The sequence below is a fragment of the Gnatocerus cornutus genome, chromosome 10 (genome assembly GCF_029298725.1).
Source record: "Gnatocerus cornutus isolate USDA-ARS CGAHR chromosome 10, icGnaCorn1.1, whole genome shotgun sequence".
Lineage (NCBI taxonomy): Eukaryota > Metazoa > Arthropoda > Insecta > Coleoptera > Tenebrionidae > Gnatocerus > Gnatocerus cornutus.
In genome coordinates, this window is record NC_142242.1 from 2,696,185 (window position 1) to 2,715,721 (window position 19,537).

A 19,537-nucleotide genomic window follows, 5' to 3' on the forward strand; every position below is an offset into this window, starting at 1 on the left:
TTAGAGCTTTCCTGGAAAAATCCGTATCGTTATCGTATCAACGGTTATCGATAGGTGATTATTGGTCAAATACTCAATCGGAGAAAATACTTGTTGACTAGAATGAATGTCAATATACTCATAAAAATTAGCGAGTTTGTGTACGCAAGTCAGGTCATAATAACACAGTTGAGTAGTTTTTATTTGAATTTAATTAAGTAGTATAAAGAACGAGTCCATTAAACAAAATCTTAAAATAATTTTAATTAACTTTTTAATTATTCATAACTGCGTTTCAGTTGCAGTCAGTCGTTCGTGCAATGTTTTTCGTAAAGGAAAATTTTTGTTGTGTTGGAAACAGGTTGAAAACTGTTAATTAAAGAAGCTACCGCTGTTAAAAAACGAAACTATTTTCGTTAAAGCTGGGTAATCTTATCAGTATCACGGACCTCTAACATTACTAATCCGGGTCAAAATTTCTACCACTTACTCTGATTATATCCTTAAACGTTTTAATACCGTTAGATTTAACTACCAACAGTTCTAAATAGATTTTATTAGGCAATTAGGTGCGAATATAGCTAAACAGATTTCGAGTTTTGTGATGGAGAAAAATACAAATCGATGCGATTATTTCCAATTGCTGCCTGCTATCGTATAGCATGAATGATGAGCTTGTTGAAGGATCCCGTGGAGTAAATCTTTATTTGGAACACAAAAACGTATTTAGCTCCAGGTTGCGCTATTACTGCCGAAGCGGACATCCGTCATATTTTTATTGTTAGATAAGAAATTTTTCGACGAGAGCCGGAGTACGTTTAACGATAGACATATTTTTTATTGTACGTCATTTTGAATGTATTGAGTTTGTGTGGAATGTAAATAAAATTCTTAACGGAGATTAGAATTATAATTGAATTCTGTCGGCAAGTATACAAAGGACAGGCGACTTTTTTCATGTCGTGTTTTGTTATAGAATTTTGGTTTAATCTGGTTGTTTATACGTAGATATAAATGTCTTAACACAAGTTCTTGCTAATTAACAGAGAGAATAGAAGGTAGAAGTCAACAGCGACTAGTTGTTTGCAACAAACGAGATGAAGTTATAAGAAGCCTAATGTTCCAGGTAGAATATCAAGTTTTACATTAGGTGAAAGTTCTGAAGTGAGATTATATGTAAATTATATCGAGACCGAGTAGACGAAGTCTATCAAACAAGTTGAAAAAGAAGTAATGTTTCTGTACTGTATGTTGTACATAGAAGAGATAGCTATTACAGGTATTTATAAAACTCGGAGAAAGCAATCTTACAAAAGCGCGGAACGTTTTCCCGGAGTCTGTTCTTTTATGGACATTTTTACTGGAATTAAATTTGTGTTTAGTGTTGAGGTAGCGACAGCGAGATGTTTCATTTTATTGTTTATTAGTTTAGTCAAGGCATCTGAGTTTTATACGTTCCTTCGAATAATACAAATGAATATCCGGGTTATACTTACTGTGCTGCTGAGCCAACGACGTTGTCGCTAGAAGAAAAGCTAACGTCAGCCGAAAGAAGAGCTTCATTCTGGAAAAACTGGCATCGGTATCACAAAACTGCACAAAACACTTCTCATCCGTTGACTGCGATCAAACACAACAATCCCCAACAATCCTCTGACAACTAATGACTTCGTAATCGCATCTTCACTATTTCAAAGGTCACTAAGGCCCCAAAATCTATAATTGATAAGAGGTTCAGAGGGCGAAGGTTACAATACACTCAACGCAAACTTGTTATTCCAATCAAAATCCTGGAAGTGTTACAAAACTGCAGATCGGAAATATAGAACTCATCAATAATGCATTGTAAAAATTGAAAAACCACCAATTGATGTATTACGATGAGATAAACGAAGAATTTAGCGTTACCCGCGTAGATAACTGTATTTATCTAAATGTTCGTAAATCACCCTAATGGCCTGTTCTATTAGAAATTAATTTCTAATGTATTTCTAAACGGCTGTATAGACAACAACCTGTCCTGTTTCGAAATTATTAATCGCTACCTCTCTAACGTATTTATCCGATTGGATTACGCTAATTTTCAATAAATAAATTACTCACAGGATAGCTGATTCCAAACCTCAAAACAAAAACAACCCCGGATTCCTTAAAAGCGCCAAATTTAAAATAATTGAATACTATTTATAATTATTTCAAGCAACACTGCTTTAAAAAAAACGAGATTCACTCTTTTTCCCTTTTGTTTCTAAACTTCGTTTTGTGCTTTCCACCAGACTTTGTTATGGTGCAGTTCTTGTTTTAGCGCAAAGAAGTCATGCACATTGTTCTCGTACAGTTCTTCAGTTTGCTAATTCAATTACCTTAAATTGCCAAATGAATGTTTAATCTGCCTTCTCATGAGCTGAGTTTTATCGAATTTCCTGTGCTTTAGACGAAACTAGCAGCGTTTTTTTATTGTTTACTTAAAATCTGATCTCATTTTCCTAAGAAAATAGGTCATCTTTACTACCTAATAAATTAAAATCTAATTACTTGTTGACTAAACAGATTTTCTTTTGTTTTTCGTTCTACGTTAAGCTTATCAAAAAATCGTTAACTCTGATGGCCTTGACAAAGCAAGATATTATAATTTACATTTTAAAAGATTTAGATTGTCCCAACTAAAGATATATTTCTGAATATTTTTCTAGTTATATTCGCATGCAATATGCTAATCCGTTATTCAACTTTATTTTAACACGTCCTATTCATTTTTTGAGTTGATGGGAAAATGAAAGGGACGATGGTATTTGAAACCTGCAACTACACAAATGTAACTTTTGATGATGCAAGCTGTCCATCTGATGTCATCCGCTCGCAGAATCGCAAAGATCAAAGAATGAACTGAACTTGTGACATATGAGCTCCCCCAACTTCAGCCATTTCACTTTGCTATTTTCCCAGCTAATCAAACGTTTGCTAATTTCAAGAGCTCACTAGATTACTTCACGAACAAATAAGTATTTTTTGATAACAAAGAAGCTGTTTACTATCAATTCGTTCGAGTAAATGTAACCGACAAGAACATTTAGTGCACGTGGTACGCCGTTTACAAGAATAATCAATGTATCCGTTGGTCCGACAGTTTACAATGTGAATTTTCTCAATGCGCGGATCTGCAGAAGACGCTTTAATCTCCGTGTTTTCTGATTTTTGCCACACGGCTTGGGACACAACTGAATTATGTTAACTCGTGAATTTGGACATAGGATACTCGTTTTCGGTTTCCAAGATGTAACAAGAGATTCTCATAATTGTGACCTTACGTGAAATATTATCGACGCTTTACTAACAAACAAGAGTTTTTATTACATAATTTCATCCAAGCAACCATTATATCCATTAGGGAAATATATTCTGTTACAGGAAAAATAACATGAGGCTGTCCTCTCGGAACGTCGTAGCTGTCTCACATTTTTTCTTGACGAATAATGAAGCTGTTAATTTTCACGCTGTAACAGAATCTGGTGAAAAAAAAGTAGTGAGAAGTTTTCATTACTGTCCAATTTAATTTCATTTCATTTAATTAACCATTGATAAAATATTAAAGTGAAGACCAACTCGGTTGACAAAAAGGTGCTCAGTACCTAATCCATATCTCTCTCAATTAATTTCCATCGGCGCCAACCTTTTATTGTTTTTGACGGAAATATTCCGTTAAATCAGTGTTTCGTGTCCGTTACATGGTTTAATTTTCCATTTTTGGAAATAGCTCTCGGTTTATTTTCGTCAGTGCTTTGTTTGTTGTAACTTTTTATGATCCTGCCGACCTCAAATATAACCATTGTACACACATTCCTATAAAGTTAATTAAAAAATTTGACAAAAGAATTTCACTCGATGTTCACTTGTGTAAAGAGAGACATTAATAGCTCTCACAACTCCGTTAAAATGATCCTGTCACTTAGGTCATGGCTCGATGTTATAAAAGTTAAAACCCCACTTCTTTTAGGTTTTATTAAGGTTTCTACTGTTTTAAGCGATAATGATGTTTTATTCTGTTGTTTCAGTGGCTCGTTTCTTATTTTATCAAAATAAAGATAACAAATAATGTAGTCCTTACGAAGGCTTTATTTTAAGAGTAATTTCCGTTGCATAACTCTTGTGATAAGAATAAATACCTGGTGGGAACAAAAATTTGCACTTCTGAAACAAATAAAAACTTTATAGAGGTGTTTTCGCTTTAAGGGATGCTAAATTTTCTTAATGCCGTCTTAAGGGTATCATCACCCTCTTATACGTGGAATATGTTAAAATGATTATGTTGCAAAGCGCGGGTACGACACTCAAAAAATGACACTTCAGTCATTCATTATGAATGTGGTGGGTAAACATGATAGCTCGCGCGTACATTTAACTCATGCGCCATCAAAAGCTGTCTTACAATTACTATGAATAACTGATTCATGAGTAAAAACCGCAATGTTTACAATCTGACAGATGAAAGGTAAAAAACCAGTCGAACGACCTTCAGAGTACGTCTGCAAAAAGTGAACCAGTTTGCAAGAGGGAGTCATTGAAATTGAAAGTGCTGCAGTTGAGAGGATAACTCAAAAAATATTTATCCTTTTTGTGCCTGTAAATTCCGGAAAATCGAGTAAAGAAGTTATATTTACTTCCTATAATGACGAGCAGCGTTTTGGCCGAAGGCAATTTTCTAAAATTGCACCTTTAATTAAAACACCAGGGAATGTTTTTATTTTTATTTACATTCGACGCAATCGAGGAGATTAAGCTCCTAGTAAAATTTGTTTTTGATGGTATTGAAACGTATCTTTTAAAAAATTGGGATTTTGTTGATTTGCTTTCGCTTTGGTGGTTAGGATGCGGTGGCTGTGCCACTGTATGAACATGGCGTGCTTTTTGACTTTGCTTTAGAACGTCTTTGAAGCATTAGTCGGAATCCAGCTTCTTGTTATACACTCAATGCAGAGTTGCAGACTTTTTCCACTGGAGTAATTTCAAGTCAAAATCGTGCATAATATGATGGGAGGACAAGTTATTTAAAGTTAGAAAAAGCACTTCTCTAATAATGGCGTCACAAATTTAAATTGAATGCACAAGAGACTTACATAGCACGTAATTGAAATGTAAATGATCTATGAGTGCAACACTCTGATCTTCGCAATTATGCGCGCAGACACGAGTTTTTCATTAATTTCACTTTGCAGAAAATGTTAAACTTTAAGTGGAAATTTAGCATGTTTTTAGTTTTAGAATGTCGAGTGGCTTAACGGAGTCTATTCAATAAATTGAATTCTTGCTAATTGTGGTCAGTTTTGCTAATGAAAATTGCGGCAACATTGCGCTTTGTCGACCACAAAAACACCTATTTTGAGCTGGAAATTCTGAGCTAATATTTATCGATTTCATTGTATTTTTGATTTAAAATGCATCTGAAGCGTGTCAGTCAATTTCGCTACATTGTCGCAATTAATAGAGGTGCTGGATATAACCACCTATGTATTCAAACTGTTAATTACTAAAAATAATTGAGTGAAAATAAATTAGTTTTGTCTACAAAGAGCGGGGCTTTTATTACATGTAATTAATATTCCACGAAGCAATTTTATTCTGGTCGGGGTAAGTACCAATAAAAGTTAGGCATCTGACAACATCGCGGTTCTATTAATTAGTAAAATCAGAGAATGTATTAAAGTATACCCCAGTGGGGAGTTTACACTTAAGATCACAAAAGCTGCATCAGATTTGGAGGGTTGCTGGTGACTTTTAATTTTTTAAATGATAACAAAGAATTTATGACTTGAGCAGTTTAAAAAGGAGAAATTAGTCCGACACCGGCAATTTGAGCGCTTTCACATGATTGTAAGTGAGGACATCTACTTAAAGTGTCGCTATGTAATTAAGAGGAAGGATCCTGAATTGCAAACTTTACGGAGCTTGCGTGAAATGTGAACTCCTATAACGATCCTCCCAACATCAGTCGTCAATGTCTGCTTTTTAAATTGTTTGCGTAGATCATATCGGATGAAGCATCGTAGTTTCTCTTAACGCCCGCGCCATTTGCCGTCTCCGACAATAAAAACGAACTATACGTATGCGACATGAGATAAATTGAATTATGGAATATTTCAACTTTAACACAATACACACGATACTTCTTCGTGAAAATTGCATTTAGCCATTTTAGGTATCAAATTTTAATATTGCCCAATTTGTATTCTCCACGCCTCAAAATAAATAATATCACCGACGATATTTACGTTTGCTCATCTGTTCAAAACTTTCCAGACAAATTTCCCTATATCACCGTGTCTCTATATATCCCGGTTTCACAGCCTATTGCCCCAAATTACCGGGTCTGGGACTTTTTACACTTTTGTAAATTCTGTATAAAGTACTTTAAACCAATCAAATTTTCTACCCTGCTCACGTTGTTGAGGGGTTTCTCAAGGTGACGTTGTCGAACCCTTTAGATACCCTCCACATATTTATGATAATGGAGCGACTAATACTCGACTTACATATATTAATAATAATCAGTTTCGTGACGCACGACTGATCATTAACAGCTCTTGATTGCAAATCAATTTATACCAAATACAAATCAATTTTCAACATGCTCTCTGGCTAATCCCAATTGTTCTATTAATTGTTACTTTTATTGAAATTCCGAAACCAAGCTCTCTAATTAATTTATTAACAGGATAACCGATTTAATCCAACACAACAATCAAAGCAATTGTTCGTCAACCCCATAAAATAATGTCTAGACGTCTAACGACCCCCACTTAAGAGTCTACGCAACAATGAAAAGAAATTATATCTGCGACCGACTTTCTCGTCTAGTTGATAATTTCATTAAATTTCCTCGATTTAAAAACTTTATGCTAAGAGCGTGGTTAGTTTAGTTTCCTGATTAATTTTTTATTTGATCAAGTGCAAGCAGTAAGCGAGCAGTTTCCGTTTCTCTATTTATACATGCTGCATCAAACTTTATCAATAAGTTCGACATCAAAGCAGGTACATGTTAAGATCACTGCACAACTCAAATTGCAAGTTATAGCGACAGAATGAAGCGGTTAATTTTTTAAATTTTTAGCCGAGCTTACAAGAAAATAATAAGAAACTTGTTTAGCAGTTTACTAAGACTTAGAACGTGGGTATATTGACTGTTGATGTTGACAGTGTACTAAATTTAAAATTTTTATTATAAACCCTTCGAAAGTTGGAAAGTAAAAAATGTTTGTCTAAAGTTTGGAGGACTATAACTTTTTAGGGCGACAGTTTTTATATAGATAAAGTTGGTTTCAATCGATTGCGTGCAGAGCCACTGTTCTGCTGCTAATTCCAAAGGTAAGTTAGAGTTCACCAGGAAAAGTTCCAATTTAATGTGCACTAATATTTGGGTGGGTGACCTTGCTTTTTAGATTAGTGATTTTCAGTCTAACACTCTTAGGAACAAAAAAAAATATGAAAGCCTCCACAACATGTCAATTTAGTTCATCAATAATTCTAGAACTAATTACATCCCACGATTTTGTGAGCATAAAACACTCCAGTAACACTTTATCCTTTCAGTCTATGACTAAATCCTTTAATGTAAGTACTCTGCACAGTTTTTGTTGCTTCCTGTAAGTACCGACCTTTCACATCGAAACTCAAGCTCGAGTAGTTTTATTTCATAAAATGAAATTTGTCACTTTAAACGAATTTTCACGTTCTCGAAACGATTTGCGGCGCGGTTGTTATAGATAGTGTAAACAGAGATGAGTATTTGTTAAAAATGAAAGCTTGGAGGAGTTTCAGGAAATTTTGTTTAATAATATTAGGTTTGAGCGTCTGTATATAGTTCGACTACGTTGTTTTCTTCTTGTGAAAACTTTGGAACTAAAATTGAGGCATTTGGAAAGTAACTTTACCTGTAGAATAGGATGTGTTTACTCAGTCAGTAAAATCAGGTAAGAACGCAACGTAAATAAAGTTATTGCAATATAAGAGCTAAGTTCACGAACCTGGTGGCGCGTAGTATTTCAGTTTACACCTTAATTTCCGAGCAAAATGAAACGTTTAATATAATTATTAGCGGGTCGGGTAACACTCGGAACGTTACACGTTACTTATGATTCATGTTTAAAGTTGGGTAGCTGTAAAAAGCGACAAGAGTTACTAATGAATGAGAACTGCGGCGAGAGACTTGTTTTGACCCGGACGTGGGGTTAATTCTACAAATAAACTCGCTTAATTATCAATCTGGGACCCGTCTGATAAATCAAGGTTGCTTTAGAAATTTTTATACAGCTTTGTTTTACTATATCTTTGTTAAATTATGACCCACATTTTCTCTTTTGCGTTTACATCCACCCCCACGACAGATTTTGATTTAGGATTCCATAACTTATGGACTTCTCCACTCGATTGCTCCGACCACCATACTTCCATTTCGTCCCCTAACTAATATACATATATCAGCCATTTCATGCTAATATCATAGCGCTATTAATTAACGCACCTAAGCACCACTTTAGGTCCGTCATTACGTTTTAAAGCAACATCGTTTGTTTTCGTTCCTTTGGAATTTACGGAAATTCTTGACCACACCCCGTACATGTTATTACAATATCGCGTATAATCGCTCCGACTGTTGTAATGGCAGCGTTCTCCCTATTCGAATTAATTGAACCGTTCAAGGCTTCAAGCATTAAGAAGGGGATGCTGCCCTTTAAATCCTCTACCAAATTGAAGGGTAGTAACTTTTTATTAAAAACTCCATCTCATAAAGCACTACAATTGACAAACAAAGAAACACACCAAGCATAACGCCATCAAGCACACTCCATTCAGGATCGACAAAGATGGAAAACTTCATCCTCTAGCGCCTCCAGCTCGCTTTGGATCGACGACGTTAGCAGTGTCATGGATATCAAACAAGACAATTAAAACTATTTAAGTCGAAGCGAAAAACCCGATGGAACTCCGGACACAGCACAAAATTAAACCACCAATCACCAAGACTTTCTCTTCTTCTATTCATATGCACCAATTTACGATAGCTTCATTTTGTTAATTACGTATTTTTTTAAATTCTAGATTCAGCACTCGTAATATTTCATAACTATACAGGGTGTTTTTTTTTTTGGCCGGCTTTATTTATGGCCGTGTTTAGTGAACTCTTATCCGCCATAATCTGAAACCCCTGGCTGATATTTCAGAAATGAATGAAGATAATTGAATTTTGCCACGGGGAACGTGACTAAGGGGACCACTAGACGACAATTAAAAAGATCATTCACATGCCGCAATAAAATTTCTCCTTTTTTTGTAATGTCCCCCTTATCACAAAGGACTTTATTTCCTACACTTGTTTCGCATAAAAGCACGTTTTCATTGACTAAACTTGCATGTAACGACTTCCTTTATTGATTTGTACTTTTCAAACAAAGCACTATTTACAAGTTTTGTCCCAATGATTGGTTTATTTACAGCAGATTTTATGGATTTTCAAAATAACCAACTGAAACAACTCCCCAATAAACATTAAAAGATAAGCACAAGTTTATTTAAAATTTTACAAGGCTTTGAAAGAAGTTTTTGCAGAATTAAAAACTTTCATTTTTAAAAGGTCTTTTATGCGCCGTGGTTGAAAGGACGACAATCAAAAAGATCATCCACGCGCCTCCAAAATTTCACCTTTTTTCTACATCCTTCTTATCTGCTTATTCCACAAAGGATTTTATTTCCTGCACTTGTTTCGGTAACTTTTAACCACAGAGGCACGATTCTCCGCGATAAAATCCTTGTGTAACGATTTCCTTCATTGATTGCGATAAAAATACCTTTTCGTATTTATAAGAAATTATAGACCTTCGAGATAGCAACAAGATGCTTTAGAACAAAATGATAACACGAATCACGTATACGCAGGACGAATACGGATTTGTCGGTTAAAATCTGAAATGTTGACTCGTCCCTAAAGCAAACTTATTGCTGTAATAAATACGAGTTTGATTTATTATATTATAAAATCAATCCATTATCTCAAATGTCTCTAATCCTCCCTTGGCGTGCTATCGTATTGATCATTTTGATTTTCTAGTTGCTTCCAATAGTATATTTTACAGTTGTGTAAACAAGTCTTATAACTCTAATGTTCGGACATTTTTGTTATATACCAGTACCCCACGAGATTAACTCCTTCGGGAAATAACATAAAACGTAATTTTTCTGCTGTGTGTTGTTCGCAAAACAAGAAATGTTGGAAAGTAATTTATTGGTTTTTAATAAATACTTACATAGACGTTACTAAAACTCAAACCTGTAGTAAAATAATTATAAACCTGATTTTGATATTACGCTGATTTCACGTCTGTTTGAATGATTTTTTTTTGTCAAAGCAATTATAACGAAGATTCAGTTCATTAAACACTCAATTTAACCAGGTTTTCACGAAAATTAATGCTTGAAAGACTTTTTCCAACGTTTTTCTTATGTTCAGGCTTTGATATTAGATACTTTCAACATGTTTCGGGTATTTTCCAAAACATTTGTTATGCGTGTACATGCGAAAGGGCCGTTAAAACAATTATTACGTCTACCAAGAAGTGTTATGAAGTGTGACCGATAAATTAAGTTCCACAACATTGATCTTGGCCAGTTTTGAGCTATAGCGGCTTTCTTATTATTATTTTCGGTTCTTACCCAGGAGAAGTTCTTTTTATACGTATTAAATTTGCAATTCCCTCCAAACGAGGTTTATAATTCCATGATTTAGCGATTTTTCTTTAGAAACTATTTTTTAAAGCCGCTCAAGTCATGAATATGGCGAAATGGGAAATAATACCACGAATGCCGCTGTAAAATTTCATAGCAAAGCTCCGACGGACGGTGGGTAGAATACGAGTTTTTTCACATCACTGAGTCCCCTATTGAAACGATGTGATCCATTTAACAAATTTTAGAGAAAGATGTTAGTGTGTTGTGACACTTAAATCCATAAAGTTGTCCTTCTATTTCTTCGACGGAAAAATCCGAGATTTTCAACAAAGAACTCCAATATTTGGAAAACTTGATCCTGTCAATGAGTTCAGTAATTAAACTCCTGCAAAGCGCAGTTTTTAAAAGAAGATAAAGATTTTCTTTCAGGGACTAGTTATGATATCTTTAAAAAGAAGTTGAATGTCACGAATATTTAGGGGTGCAAATTCCAATTAGGTCTTATCACCCCTTTTCCACAACGACTGTAATAACGTGTTGTAACCTTTTTATTTATCGAAACAAGTATTGATTTTTAAATTTCACCGTTGAATGCCCAGAAAGTGACCTCAGCGTTGAAGCTCATTTAACATTTAAGAAGTAACATCTTGTTAAAAAGCCCAGACAAGCTTATCCGTTTTTTAGTCGTCACTTCATAAAAATCCCCGCGGATTTAGTTAAAATATACTTTTTTAAGTGAGAAGTTCAAACAATGCAACCTTAATGTGGGGTGTCTTTTATAAGAAACAAAACATTAAAAAGCTCTTCTCATTATTTATTTTAATTGTTTGAGATGCAGTGTCTAAAGGAAATTGCCAACAATAAACGAACCGCATCGAGATCGAATATGTTGAGCTTAATAACTAAGTGGTTGTCATGTTAAACGGTACATCAACAAGATTACGATCGGAAATTTGCTTGAAATTATTGTAGCAAGAGTAGGTCATACTTTTAATCAATAATGGTGTGCAGATATTTGAAGTTTTTTAACTGTCATTGTAATTTGATTGACCCACGTCAAAACAATAGGTGTGGAGTTATTAAGTGACTTCCACTGTTTACCTTTCTTCAAGCAAAATTAATCATTTATAAACATCAAGCAACCGTCTGACCATCCAACTTTAATGATTAATTAAGTGATTTAACGGCAGAGGAATAGTCGATGAACCGACTTTAAGCAGAGATTTTTACAGCGACTGTTTAATTAGGATTTGAACGGAGTGCGGCAATTTGTTATGGGCGAGTTTTTACTGACAGATTTCGAAAATTACTAATTTATTCGGTTCAGTGACAGTTTTTGTAGGGACCTACTTTGACCACGCGATTTATGATGGTTTGGAAATAAGTTTCACGGTTTACCATCAGATAGCACACAGGCGGAAGCACGGACAGAATTGTAGGACATGTTGACAAGAGATAAAGAACTTAGCGACGTTTTGAGACAGATTTCGGACCAGCTGTATATAAATAAAGTCCTGATCGATATCTAAACAGTTACTAAAAAAATTAAAGAGATGATTACTCTGAAAGATAACATTTTTCACGCAAAATCCTATGACGAACAATCAAAAGTCGGAGCGATTCCAATCACATCCAAGTGTGTATTTTAATTACAAATTAAGTGGAAAACGTTAGTCATTTTATACATTTCCGCGGGTTTTGTCATAGTCTGTGCGAAGACGTTAAATATTAACAAAAAACTTAATTACTCTGAAAACTGGTAGGAAAAGTCAGTTTTGTCACCTTGTGTGTTAAAATCTTGTGAATTTAAATGGATGAGATTTTGCGGGAAGTTTAAACCCGTTGTTGGTTGGTTTAATTGTTTTATAGTCCGTAATGAATAATAAAAAGGATTTTTCGTGTTTTCATGGCTCTAATTCACAATACGTGCATATAAATCAACGTTTGTCAGGTCAAATTTGTTAATTGTTTAAACACTAATAATAAAAAACAATAAATTTGCTGCTTGCAACAATAAAATGAAAATATCGGTGATGTTTTTGCAGATGAACGTGCAAATATAGAAAATTGAAACTCCCTTGCCATTAGCAGCAGTTATCGTGTCTTCTTCGTTAATCAAATAAAACCTTGGCTGGCGTGTACATGCGGTAGTTTTGCGGCGGTGATTGGGGCAGAAATTAGCGATAATTTGTGTGTTAAGTAGCATATTTATCAGCGGTTTTTGCCATTATGTCTGTAGGTGTTATTAGAATAAGTGAATAAATGTATCAGTGTCACGTTGGAGAATTGCGTGGAGGAGCATTTCATTAAGGAAAGTGTGAAGCTTTGTAAAATTTTGTCGGAGTAACTCTTTATAATGTAATCAATTACTGATATCGATTAGGTGTCTTCGGTAAGATGAATATTACACCTGTTAATGTAATCACTCGAACGTGCCGCTAATGGACAATGTGGTCATTGCGATGAGCTTGGATATTACTTTGCCTCCCTTAATTCCGGCGGCGACGTGGCTTATTCATAAATTACTACATCATCTTCCCCTTGCTCGCCTGTTGACATGCAGATAACGAAATTATGTTTAAATAACGGATCCAGATATACATATTTATCCGTCTTCTCAGCCGGTTATCTCACTCAAAATAAAACGTTATTTATTGACGTTATTAATAAGATTAATACGCGTTCATTAACTATATCCGTTCTACCAAGAACTGTGTGTATTGTAAACTTGAGATAAACAAATGATACAACTTCCTTACATCGCGCAAAAACGTCGCAGTTTCCAAGTTTTAGTTTTCTCCTTTATCTCGTAGATTATACATATTATTGTTCGGTGCTCCAGAGCAAAAACTTAACATTCCATTATTCCAGAGGTATCGCATTTCTCCATTAGTTTACCCCCGAAACTCAATGCACCTAAAATTTAATATTTTAAAAGCAAAAACTTTTAATTCACTCCCAACGCTTTATCTAACACTTTTTTAAAAGACAAGACTTAGTTAATTATTCTTCTTGCAGCTTGTAGGCACAACACATTATAATCTCCGACTTTTTTTCATTTTCCTCCCTTAAAAGAAATTTTTAATTAATTGTGTGCAGCTCCCGCGATTCGCGCTTTATTTATCTAGTTATAAAGGCAATCTAATTAAAATTGAAAAGTTATATCCACTTTTTTCAATTTCCTACTTGATATAATTAGGAAGTCATTAACTTAATTTTCACCTTTTTAGCCATTTAAGATTTTGATTTTGTTGCATGACGATTCCGCGTCGATCTGTAAAGTATTAATTATAACTTTAAAAAGAAATAAAACTTCGTAATTAATATTTGAGTTTCCCGTTTGTCGGTTGCTAATTCACCATTTTAAGATTGTTCGAATTGCGTTAAAAAATTGCTTGTTTGAAAGTTACCGGGTTATAAAACCGGCGCATATTTTTAATACAGAAATAAAACAGTCATTAAATCCTCCAAAGCCGTTTTAACTGTACAAAACTGAGATGTAATGCTTTAAACAGGACCCTCCAATAAAGGGGAAGAGTGTGTTTTCAAAATTTTAAAATCTAATATTTATTTTACAAATTAAAAGCATAACTTCGTTGGAAAATCTTATGAATACTAATTTCTTTGTTCGAAGAAAGAGATTAATGCATAGGGGCGCCATCTAGATTGTCTCATCGGAAGTGATAAAGACCCGGAGCGCCGACTCCGGTTTATTGGCCAAATTTCGCCGAAAACAGGAAGTAATGCATGACTTCTCATTTCAGAAATATTCAGACGTTAAGCTTATTAATTACGTTCCCAGGGCCGTATGTCGCTTTTTATTAAAACCACTTATGTTGGCATGGATGGAATTATACTCGTGAAGATGGTAAAACATTTTATTGGAACATTCATACATTGTAGTGTTGAATGTATAATAAAAAATACAGCTGTTATAAAAATTTAAATACATAGTCTAGATTGTGTTGTAGATATCGGGAGTGGAGGAGTCTATATCGAAAATAAGATGATAGTCACTCATATGTAGAAGACGATATTTTAGAGGTATCTAATATATAAAAATAATATCTCAATTCACATTAATATCAACATTGACGAAACATTTTTACAGAAAATAGCACGCTTAATATATATACATATAAAAAATAGACGTAAAAATAGATCACATAAGACGATAATATCAAAAGAACGAAGACATCACAATTAAACCCTACAAGCTTCTACTTAACGTAATTACGCAACCAAGTGTATATATCTGCTTCATTTTGCGACACCCAGTTTATATTGAGCCGAATGGTCTCTAGACTTTGTTCTAGTGCCCTCGTGGCCGAGCCCACATTCATTCCATTGAAATAAGTCGACACCTGTAAAAAATCTCTTCATTTCGCGAACACTTCTTAATATTTGCTCACCTCATAATAATCATACGGAGTAGATAAATGAGCAGTGACAGCTGATATGAGACTACCCATCATGAAGGTAGCATTACCGAACAACGAATGCATCGTAGGCCAATAAGCTTTGAGATGCCTCCAAGCTAAGAGCCTTCCTTCAGGGTTGGCCGCCACTACAGCCAACACAATTTTCACATCTTGCGGTTTGACCATGTTGCGATCTAATGTCTCCAAAAGGTATCTTTGAAGAAGCCACGGATCGGAAGCTACACCTAAAGCTTTCAAAAGCAATTTTCTTTCGCTCGGTATCGTGGTAGAGTTGTATAAATTCCAGCAGTGTTGCCACTCCGCCATGCCTCCGTATTTGATGCCAGCGGAGTAAACGACTTCTTTTAGATCAGGATTAATTGTTATATTCCGAAGCATCCATTTTTGGAACTCCTGTTTTGCTTGCGTTACGGTTTCGTTGAGCTCGCACAAAATGGCGGTCGACAGGATCTCCGTTCGCATTAATCTAACAGAAATTAGAACAGACTTTTTGTGATACGAAAAACTTACTTGTGGAGGTGCGAGCCTTGATTGCTCCAACCGACGTATTTTGCTACCGGCGTCAATAATTTTCGCATGTACTTCAAAAACAATTTGTAAGCTAGAGATTCGGAAAGTCTTCGGCTCCATGATTGGAAGTGCTCGATGGCAGTGGCCCATGGTACGTAGTCACGCTCTTTGGAAAGATATAAAGACATTTCCAAAGGAATGCTAGCGTTGAGAAGACCAGCTCTATAATTGGACCAAAGTCACAATGCAGGATAGACAACTAAACTATTAGTTACCGGCATAAAGTAAATGCATCATCAATCAAATTAGCTCTGTCAGCGGGATTAAATACCGTGTGGTTGTTTCGCAAAACGTTGATCAGCGATCTCCACATAGCTTCATCATACATTACACGATAAAACCCTGATTGGTTTACATTTGCTTTTATCCACGGTATTTCTGGATCTAATTCGAAGCGCACTGGAACAAGACCTGTGAATGCTTTTGTTATTGCACAATTCGTACATACCGTCTGTCATATTCATCCATATATTATTAACGGTTTGTGTGTCGTTACTGGTGATGTAGGTCAACGGAACATACCACTTGTAATCGTACTTAGATTTGGGAAAACTCCTAATGGAACTATTCATGCTTTCTACAGTCAACAAGAAACGTTCTTGCGTAACGACGATTTCATTATCCTCTCTACTGATTGTGATTAGCGGGAAACCCATTTGTTGGGTCCAAGTGTCCATGATTGCCTAAAAACCAGTTACCACTTGTACCACGAGTTTGATCCCTCACCTTAACTTCCAGAGATTGATTGGTATTTCTACTAAAAACATTCCAAAGGTCCTTAGTGTCGGCGCTCGTAAATTTGTAGGTATTTAGATAATCATTAAGGCCATTTTGTAAAGTTTCTTGTTGAAGAAATTTGCTCAACATGTATAAAATTGCAGCGCCCTGAAACCAACGATTCCAAAAAACATATTTCCTAAATTTTTCCTTACTTTGCTATAAGAGATGGTATCAAAAATAGCCTCGATCTCGGCGGGGTCGTGAACAGCTACAGAAATCGGATGACTACTAGAGAGGGCGTCTAAGGCAAGAGCAGGCTGTGTTTTATCTAAAATGAACTGTTCCATCATTTTCCACTCGGGAAAAAGATTATCAACTCCGAGATATTCAAGGTAACTAGCAAATCCTTCATTCAACCACAAATCGTTCCACCATTTCATGGTTACCAAATTCCCAAACCACTGATGGGCAAGTTCGTGAGCTATGACAATCGCCACGTATTGATGGGCTGTCGTGGAAGTCTCTATAGGGTCATATAAAATGGCAGTTTCTCTATAAGTAATCAGACCCCAATTTTCCATCGCGCCAGTCGCGAAGTCCGGAATCGCCGCCAAGTCTGCAAAGAAACTTCAGAATGTTACTTTGGAGTTTAAGAGTTACCTTGCTTCGGCAGCGGATATGGAACTCCGAAAAAGTCTTCAAAATACTCCAGAATGTGAGTCGTAGTGTTCAAGGCAAAAGAAGCCTGTGAAATGTAAGGAGGGGGTGTATAGACAGATACGGAAACACCTCTTTGAGTTTGTCGGCTGAGGTGAGTGTAATCACATATAATAAAGGCGACCAGGTAAGTACTCATTTCGACAGACTCTTGGAAATCGTCTCTCAGCTAAAAGACAGTGTCATGGAGGGCGGAAACTCATAATATCGTACTCACAAGCCCAGTTCCCATGTAGAAACCGACGTCTTCAGTGGTAACAACTGGCATATTAAATAAAGCTATATGAAATCTATCTCTAAAAATAGACATTTTGAATTTCGCTTTAAAATTTGGCTCATCAAAACATGGGAAGGCAGCTCGAGCATAAGTTGGTTCGAAATGTGTTGTAGCCAAATATCTACAAGACGCGAGTTTGACAAATCGTAAAAAAATTAAGAAATCTTACCTTCGTTCTCCATCTTTGTTGATATAACTAGATATATAAAAACCTTCAAATTCTCTACCTAATTTAGAAGTAAACCTAAGATTTAGAGTGTAGTTGTGTCTTTTTCGAAACTTCTCCTTCATTTCGATATAGAGCTGTTGCGCTCCGGTGTACTCCAACATTTTCGCTATTCTCATGTTGTGGCCTTTACGGTCTTGGACCATCTTATCAGTAATGGTTAAATTCTTACTATGCAACACTATAAAATGAGTGTCTTTTTCTACATGGAATTCAATGGAAACTTGACCTGTGAAAAAAAAAATGAGCTTTGAGAATCGTACAGTAATAAGCTCGTACCCTTCACTTCGAGTGTAGTGAGATTCGGATGGATCGTAATGTTATATTGCGTGGGTCTTACGAAAGTAGGAAGACGGATGTTGTTCCAAGGGAAGATCTGGCCATTTGTTGCTCGAGGAATAAAAGCCTTGGTCACGTTCCAATGTTCGTCGACAAAATTTGGAGGTTTTTCGCCGGCACAAGTGCAATCTGGAGATGATAAAATGATATCACTGTGAATAAAGAGTTTTGGACTTACCACTTTGAGGGCCTGTGAACGCGATAATGACAGCAATAGTGAACAGTAACGCGAAGACGACTGTTGCGATGCAGAGAGCTCTGTTATGGGAGCACGCTGCGACTCCATTATTTTCATATAAACTTTTCTTAGTTGCACCAGCAGGACTTTCTGTTCCTGCAACACCGCCTGTGTCACAGGTATTATGAATGAGTGGTGATGATTGACAGATGGAGTGATTGATTTGTGCGGTATGATTTGTACCTGTAAGAAACGCAACATCGTCAACATCCTGTTCGCTCATCACTCTCTCTCCGCGTCTCCAGACAACTGCCTCGATGCTGTGGTCTCCAGTAACAACTGAAACCTTAACCAGGGGCTCTCGATTCCTGCCCTCCACAATAACTTTACTAATACACTACTTAGTGGATGGATTAAGATTTGGACTCAAAAACTAAGCACTTGAGGAAGAAAGACAATTATTACTACATTATATTTACTGTTGAACACCTCGTTTTGGTCAGAAAGTATAATGCGACATAACGTGTGTTGATATCATGAGTTTGATTCGAAACTTTGGATGTATATTAAGAGTATATAATTACGGCGTTTTGATGCTTGTTGTACTTTACGTGATATATTTAGTTTTGTAAACTGATGTAATTAGAACGACATGAGACGCGTTAGACGAAGCTGTACTTTAGCACCGCACCAGACCCTCCGGAGCCCGGAAACCTGCGTCGTTTTTACGAGAGTTGCACGCATGTGCCGTCATGAAAGGGCGGCAATGTTGATGTTTTGGCAAAATGCCTCAACTGGCCGCAATTCGCGCATGCAACCACGTGCTTCTGCTTCGAAATTCACTATTTATCGGACATGCAATCGATAGATTTATATGAAAGAAAGAGTTGTGTCGTGCAATAAAATTGACTGGTACTGAGTCACCCAACTATCCACTTTGTGCTCTAAGTTTACATTACGTCTAAATCTATGGGAAATAAGCGTGGAGGTCGTTGAAAATTTGGATTGCGAGGCGGTTGTGGAACGGAGAGAATTCGAAACGTAACCCACCTTGGAGCCTCACATTGCCGTTTTGGGTTTGCTTGAACCTTCCCATGGGTTCCAGCCGGATCACGTCCGCTGGTGAAGGAGAACCTTGGGGCATGGTGTTATACGGAGAGCTCAATCATGGAACATATCTACATAGCAACAACTCAACTGCTATAACTATGCAGTAAAGAGGCAACCATTTGCCTTAGTAACGAGGCAACCATCTACTAACTATCCTATTCTACTTATCCAATGGTAAAATCGAAACTTGGGAACTGATCGACATACACATGCTATCAACTCACTAGGTATTGTACCTGTTGATAGCAATCGACGCTCAGGAT

At 36.0% G+C, this 19,537-nt stretch overlaps 2 protein-coding genes across 6 annotated transcripts in view; both read right to left on the bottom strand.

The window, feature by feature from the left end:
- Positions 1-1,657, bottom strand: part of Apoltp (Apolipoprotein lipid transfer particle) — a 36,679-nt gene extending 35,022 nt beyond the window's left edge. The window contains exon 1 of the mRNA XM_088047406.1: positions 1,476-1,657. Within this exon, the coding sequence (XP_087903532.1) occupies positions 1,476-1,542 (67 nt within the window). The 5' untranslated portion in view covers positions 1,543-1,657. The remainder of the gene's footprint in view (positions 1-1,475) is intronic.
- Positions 1,658-14,559: 12,902 nt separating this feature from the next.
- Positions 14,560-19,537, bottom strand: LOC148167124 (endoplasmic reticulum aminopeptidase 1-like). Of its 5 annotated transcripts, none has more exons than XM_088047682.1 (13): positions 19,211-19,537; positions 18,165-18,532; positions 17,927-18,115; positions 17,591-17,876; positions 17,362-17,542; positions 17,088-17,313; positions 16,640-17,043; positions 16,434-16,592; positions 16,156-16,390; positions 15,923-16,106; positions 15,648-15,869; positions 15,108-15,603; positions 14,560-15,059 (listed from the first exon to the last, which is right to left on the bottom strand). In XM_088047682.1, exons 1-13 carry the CDS (start codon positions 19,306-19,308, stop codon positions 14,916-14,918), a joined length of 3,192 nt encoding a protein of 1,063 aa, XP_087903808.1. In that variant the 5' UTR covers positions 19,309-19,537; the 3' UTR covers positions 14,560-14,915. The 5 variants fall into 5 exon arrangements, with proteins under 5 accessions (XP_087903808.1, XP_087903804.1, XP_087903805.1 ...); XM_088047678.1 differs by having other exon boundaries at positions 18,165-18,407; positions 19,215-19,535; XM_088047679.1 differs by having other exon boundaries at positions 18,165-18,320; positions 19,215-19,534.